At 36.7% G+C, this 7,412-nt stretch overlaps 1 protein-coding gene across 1 annotated transcript in view; it reads left to right on the top strand.

Moving 5' to 3' along the window:
* The first annotated feature begins 1,124 nt into the window (after window positions 1-1,124).
* The window catches only part of LOC117677350 (uricase-like), a 50,197-nt gene continuing 43,909 nt past the window's right edge, over window positions 1,125-7,412 (top strand). Inside the window, exon 1 of the mRNA XM_034437499.3 lies at window positions 1,125-1,227. Coding sequence (XP_034293390.1) covers window positions 1,198-1,227 — 30 coding nt within the window. The 5' untranslated portion in view covers window positions 1,125-1,197. The remainder of the gene's footprint in view (window positions 1,228-7,412) is intronic.

The following is a 7,412-nucleotide window of genomic DNA, read 5'->3' as shown; positions in this document are numbered from 1 at the left end:
TGCATATTCTCCCCAATTTATTCTTATGTCCATTTGAATTTCTTATTCTCTTGTTTTCCCTACCCTGAATTTCTGGGGGGCAAGAACCTATCTTCATAAATTAGGTCCCATCAATACCAACGGCATCATACCATTATTTTCCTGCCAACTGAGCCAAGTTTATTATGCAATGCAGAACAAAGTTATTAAGGCAACTTAAACACATTCAGTCTCTGGTCTATATGTATATTGCCAATTCATGTTAAATTAGAATGTTGTCTGTAGATTTTAAGCAAACATGCTGCAGCCATCACCACCATCATCTTTATCACTATCATCATCATCTCTGAAGTCCTATCACCAAATCTACCAAATATCATCATCATCATCATTCTAGCCTTGTCTATCCACTGCAGGATGAAGGCTTCTTCTGCACGTTTCCAATCAATACAGTCTTGAGCTTTCCTTTGCCAGTTGGGCCCGCAATACTCTATATATCACTAAAACGTTCATTCCTATAACCTTCAGCTGGGTGAAATGCTACATTGTAGAGCGACGGTTTTTGAACCTAGGTACTTAAATATGCTAACTTACAGAATGCATCCAAAAGCTGTGTCTGTGAACTCTGATTCCAGTGGAATTGAAATTTGGCAATTTTATAAAATTTTATGGCATAAAGCAGATAATACAAAATGACACAAATAATTTCCTATGCTAATGTTTGACTATGCTCCACAGTTCAAGATGAGCTATTTTTAAGGCAGGTACAGCTCTGAACGTATCCCAGGTAGCACATTAGAAATTAGGTCACTGTAGAAGGCATTGAAGAATCTGGTAAGGAAGTATCTGTGATACGGATTGTTTAATAGTGGGATATTGATAGCAATATCAATATTGATATTGATAGCAAAGGATATTGATAGGATATAGATATTGATATTCAAATACAAATGAATTTATTCCATTGCCTAACTAATTCCTTTGTTGTCTCGCATATTTTCCTTCATTAACATTTCTGCCTGAGGCAGGAAAACATGCAGTTCTACCACTGAGTAAACTCTGCAGTACTGACATCTGTTAGGCCAACTCCTCAATCATTGCTCCACCTCCACATATTATGGAGATGACACTTTGTATAAAGCACTAGCAGCAACAATTTGCAGCCAACTGTAGGTTTGAGTTCTTCTTGCTTTCCTGCTCCATCTCCAAGAGACAAAAATGCAGAGACCTACTGGATGTCCAGTTACTGTAAGTCTAAGTTCATACCTTCTTCTTTTTCTTCTCCTTATGCAGTAGACAACTTGAATAGATCTAAGTGTAGAGTTACATTTCTATACATTTCTGGAATTGTCCTAGCATCTTAATTCCAAACCCATCGAACGTAAAAATGCCTGGGGAAACCACATAGATTATAAACAGGAATAACAAACAAGTAAGCAAGCAAGCGAGGATTTAGGATAGAGTAATTCTAAATAAAAGATATTCCAAGACAGCTTTCAATTTACAAATCCTATAGCACCAGACACCCAGAATTTAAAAAAAAATGTAATTTGTGCTCTTTAGTGAATAAAGTTTTCATAGAATAAATTTTTTGAAAAAGGATGAAAGAATCAACTCATATACTCTTAGCTCTAAGTCCCCATTACAGTGAGAATCAACCCTGTATTCTGGATTAAGCCTGCAATTTATTAAATACCTATTCTCTCAAAATATGCACTTGTAAACCTATTTTTATATGGCACTCTATAGTACTTCTCGTATACATTCTGTGTTTCTGTTTGTTGATTATTTCAGATGGTATAGATCAGGTTGGATTACTTTGAAATACAGACTAAACAAAATCCGTGAGCAAACCTGGTAATTTTTAAGCTATTATTATGACCCACCTGTTTTGGAATACAGTCTTTCAAGTTTCAGGGAAATCTCTGAGATAAGATTCAAAGGGAGGCATATCGCTGGATTCTGCTTTCTTATCTTTAACAGCCTTTATGCATTTTTTCCCAGCAAAAACATTTATATAACATTTAGATTTCTAAACCAGATCTATTTTTTAAAATAACATTTTAACTGAATTTTTATTTCATAATTACAAATGGCATAAACATAACAATAACAAATTGGGAAATCTAAAAAAAAAAAGGGATACGTTTCTAAAATAATTCCTGAAGAAAAGTTGGTTTACCTATGAAAGAGGAAAATCTCTATTGATATATGAAGAGAAAAAGGATCATACGGTGTCAAATGTGGGATGTAATTATTCTTACAATAAAACCAGTTGCTGAACATGTTGCTATCAGGATGAAATACAGGATTATTTTAATTGGTATTATTTCTATAGGATTAGCAATGCGTATAAGAAAATTAAAAATAATTCTTTTTAAGAAGATTCTTGCTTCCCTTATCAAATCAGGGAATTAATCACCTATCCATATTCTTTGACGCTTCTGAATATATTTTGTGACTGAAACCACATATACTTTTTTACTCTTCATCCAGATAACTATTACCTAATGTCTTCTAAGTGTTTCGCTAAAGCTACTGAAAGTTAAACATCATTTGTTCTGGATTCTTGATTTTTAAACAAGTTCAGCAGAGAAAAAAATTAGGCATTTTGAATTATAGCTATTTTCAGTTTTTGCCAGTTATTTTCAATTATTTATTGTTTGCAATTTTTCTCTTAACCACTCATCTGCTCAGTGCTTCTCTGAAAATAATGTACATGACAAGGGCTGATTATCTTGTCCTGCGATGGTATTTTCATTAACAACCAAATGATACTAAGATATTTGCAGTGATTAATCATGTGTATTTGGGATTATATACCACTGATTTCAGATAGAAAACATAATTTATTTATTTCATAAAAATGGAAACAGATGTCATAGTGCTCCCTGGCAGTTATAGACCAAATAAAAACAAATGTTAAAAACATTGTTATCTCTGTTCAAGAAAAATGTCCTTTTTTGGCTTCTGTGGTATGAATGTTTGTTCATGTGTATGTTATATTAAAAAAAACCATCTCCACTTCTGAGGGAAGGTAGTTGAGAAGCTGGTACACAACAGCTTCAGAAGGCCTTGGATGAAGTGGATTATCTGGATCCTTTTCAGTCAGGATTCAGACCCGGGTTTGGAATGGGCCTGGCACTGGTTGCACTTGTGGATGATCTCTGGTGAGGGCAGGATGATGGTTGTGTATCCATCCTCACCCTACTTGACCTCTCAGCAGCTTTTGATGCCATTAACCATACTATCATTCTGGATCAACTCGGAGGATTGGAGGTGGGCAACATGGTATCACCTTCTTTTTTTCGGATCAATTCCAATCCGTGGTGTTATGGGGAAGGGAAGAAATCTTCCCTCAGCCTTTATTATGGAAGGGATGTACAAGGGATGATGCTCTCTCTATGCTCTTATTTAAAATGTACATGAGGCCATTGGGTGAGCTTGTCCATTGCCATGGGGTGAGGTATCATCAATAGGCAGACAATATCCAATTATACATCTCTATCGCTGGCGAATTAAGTGATGGTCTTAATGTCTTATCCTAGTGCCCGAAAGCTGTCAGGGTCAAGCTTCAACTGAATTCTGGCAAGACTGAGTGGTTTTGGTTCTGGGACAGTGCTACTTTTGGTGCTGGATGGGTGAATTCTTTGCCGCAAATAGACCTTGTGTGCACTCTAGGCATTCTCTTATACTCACAACTCCAGCTTGAGAAACAGGTGGCAGCCATGCCTAGAAGGGCCTTTGCTCCACTTCCTGCTGCGTGTCAGTTGCACCCATTCTTAGATCAAAGGGCTTTACTCACACTCATGCCCTACTCACATCCTGGTTGGACTACTGCAGTGCACTTTCTATGGGGATGCCCTTGAAGATTATCCAAAAGTTTTAGCTGGCGCAGAATGCAACAGTGTGGGTGTTACGTGTGTTTCTAAAAGAACATACATTACTTCGCCTCTCCATGAATTGCATTGGTTATGAGTCTGTTTCTAAATCCAATTCAAGGTCTGTTTTTGACCTTTAAAGCACTACAGGGCTTAGGACTGGTTATTTGAGAAACTCCTCTCCCTGATTACATCTGACTATCCCACCAGATCCAGCAGGGAGGGCATGGTGTGGATCCCATTGGCTAGGAAGCTTCTTTTGGCAGCCTAGGAAAGGGCCTTTTTCTGCTGTGAAACACCCCCCCCCCCACCATGAAACATTCTTTCGTCCAAAATGAGCTTGGCCTTATCCATTTTAAGTCCCTGAATACCTGGTTATGTCATCAAGCCTGGGGACCCCAGGGTACTGGCGAAATATTGAGATGGCTCCAATGTAATTAACATATGCTCCGCACCATATATGTACAATATATACACATACATATTTTATAATTTTATATTTTTAGTACTAGTATTAATGGGTTTTTTGTATATATTGTTTTTAGCTTTGTTATATGCTGTCCAGAGTCACTTGTCTGAGACATGGATGATAGGTGGCCATACCAATATGATGAATAATACACATGCACACGCACATTCACATATGGTAGGTATAAATGCAGATATAGACAGACATAGACAAAGCTATACACACACACACATATATAATTTTTAATTGTATTTGGGCCTTGGAATCCCTCCCTGCTTTACTTTGAGATCTCAAAAACAAATGTGACTAGGTTTTAAATAATTGTATTTCAGTTGTGTAGCCTACAGAGGAGCACAGTTGGTATGTATCCCCATTCTAAATGACCCTGGCTATATCTAAAGTGATAATGTTAGACCCATAATTAGACCCATAAATATAAAGCCTCACAAATATCATCCTTCTCATACATTATTTACTTTCGCCCTTTCCTTACAAGGCCAAGATGCAATAAAACTTGTGTGTCAATCTGCATCCTGCCATCTTAAAAGGAAGGAAATTGTGTCTCATTCATGAATGACAACCATCTTTGCAAACCTAATGAATTACAACTCTTTATACTTCCCAGTCAGCATACTTAACTACTACACCACATTGTCATTTAGGGTTTCTAACAGCCCATCTTTAACCCTATGTTAATGGGAATAAATCATATCCATTTCAGTGGCACCTGGGGTCAAGAAAGGATAATGAGGATTGCAAGCTTAAGCAACAGTGTCATTGTTTAAATACATATGTTACTTACATGAGATCAGTTCTTTCTTGGAAATAATGGCTTCATGATCCTGTTAATATTGATTTGAATATGGAGAAAAAGCATATAACCAACTGTAATAATTCAACATGAGAAATTTCTCCCATTTCTTTGATCAACATTTAACGTTCTGTCAACTGATTAGTTCATGACATCTGGTAATATACTGTATAAAAAAATGCTTGTTCTGAGGTAATATGTTGATTGAACCCTGCCATAGCATTTGTAAACCATGAATTATGTTCTGTGTATGGTGAAAAGCTAGGTAATCTAGATGTCATTACACAAATTGTGGTTTAGCAGAATTAGTGACTCAGTAATGCTGAAACATTGTTAGTAGTATTTAGGTTGGGCTAACGTATCTGAGAAGTAACATCCAGGCTATTACCAGACAATATCAAAGATGATAAGAAACCCCAATTCTGCTGCTATCTTATAGTTATCTAGATTTTGGAAGTTCAATTAATGTATTGTAGACAACAGATTATAATTTGTCCAAATTCACAGATAATCCAGCAGAAGGGGAAAAGTTCCAGCAGTAACAAGGAGTTAAGTCTAGACATAAAATGAATTCTTCTCTTTAACCAAAGAAAGGCAATTTTGTCAGCAAAGTTCAGGTCTCTATTCTAAATATATATCAACAACAGGAAGTAAGAATTCTGTTAAAAATCTTCTTCCTCTCAGTTATGGGGGGAATTATTTTTCCGATGACACACAATGTTCTACAAGCACAGAACTGTCTTTGGATTTATAATCATCTAATTAACTTGTTAATTAATAACCAGTCTTTTGGTAATTATAATAGTCTGCTTTGTCATTGTTGCAATGTACTTGGCAGTTATTTGGAGGGCTGCAAAGTGGACCTTTTAAATTATTTTTATGGTTTTGGTCGCTTAGTCAGCCAGATGTTTAGATTAAATTTGGCATTTTTTCCCATATACGGAGTTTTTTCTAAGGACCTGGGATAGAGAAATGTTGTTTTTGATGGGGTTAAAGGTAATTTAAGGTGTCTTTTACAATTGACTGATGATGATTTTGTCAATGTTGATAGTTTTCAAGTGGTGTGCCAGATGTTCTGGGATTTCACCTAAGGCACCTATTACTATTGATATTATTTTTGCTTTCTTTTGCCACAGGTCATTCTTCTTCTATTTGCACATCTTTGTATTTTATGATTTTTTCTTCAGGTCTTCTGTTTTGCTGTCTCCAGGTACTACAACATATCCATCCTTTTTAGTCTTCCTTATCAACACTTATTAAGTCTAGGGTGTTATGTGGCAGGTGCTTCTCTGTTTGAATTCTAAAGTCCCAGGACACTTTAGCTTCTTCATTTTCTATTACTTTGCCTATTTGTGGTCACATCAGTTCTTGCTTGCAGGCAAATGATATTCCTTGCAGATATTCCAAAGCACCATTATTGCTATTTTGTATGTTTGGCTGTGTGGTCTACGTGATCCTTTTGTAGCAACTAACTAGGTATTATTATGGTTTGTAACATTACTGTTATTATGTACACAAGAATGTGAAATCACAGCTGCCAGCCCTTTAGCTGGTATTGGCCTTCCTATGTATGGAGTGCTTCCCAAGAACCTAGCATGTTGTAATATATTGGCATAGTCCATGTGCAGATCCAAGCAGTGTGGCCTTTTATAATTGACAGCTGGAGGGTTTGTCACTGCATCTATTATTTATTATTGGTTAATCTTTAGTGAGATTCACAGCCTTTGAGGCTGGTTAATAGCTCAGCAGCTCGAGTCCTAACCAAGGACCTAGGAACTGTTAAGGTATCATTGGAGGATGTAAGTTGTTCCGAGTAAGGTGGTTTTTTGTAGAGTCAAAATGTTCAAGTCCGGCAAATTTAGAATTTCTAAATAGCGGGGTAGCTCTTTGGGTATTGCTCCAAGGGCTCCAATTACAATCGGGACAACACACGATTTCTTTTTCCACAGTCGCTCAACTTCAATTTGCAAGTCCTGGTACTTTGTAATTTTTTCTTGCTGCTTATCTTCAATCCTTGCGTCACCAGGTATTGCAATGTCAATGAACCATACTTTTTTCTTTTCAACTATTGTTATGTCAGGTGTGTTGTGGACCAAGTGCCTGTCAGTCTGAATCCTAAAGTCCCACAAGATCTTGAGTTTCTCATTCTCTAAAACTTTCTCAACCTGATGTTCCCAGTGGTTTTTGCTGTACTCAAATCCAAATTTCTGGCACAATTTCCAGTGAATGATCTTAGCAACACGGTCATGGCGTTGTAGGTAGTCAGTTTGTG

Source organism: Pantherophis guttatus, chromosome 3, assembly GCF_059756535.1.
Source record: "Pantherophis guttatus breed Tessera chromosome 3, ASM5975653v1, whole genome shotgun sequence".
Taxonomy (NCBI): Eukaryota; Metazoa; Chordata; class Lepidosauria; order Squamata; family Colubridae; genus Pantherophis; species Pantherophis guttatus.
This window is presented reverse-complemented; position numbering and strand designations above follow the sequence as displayed.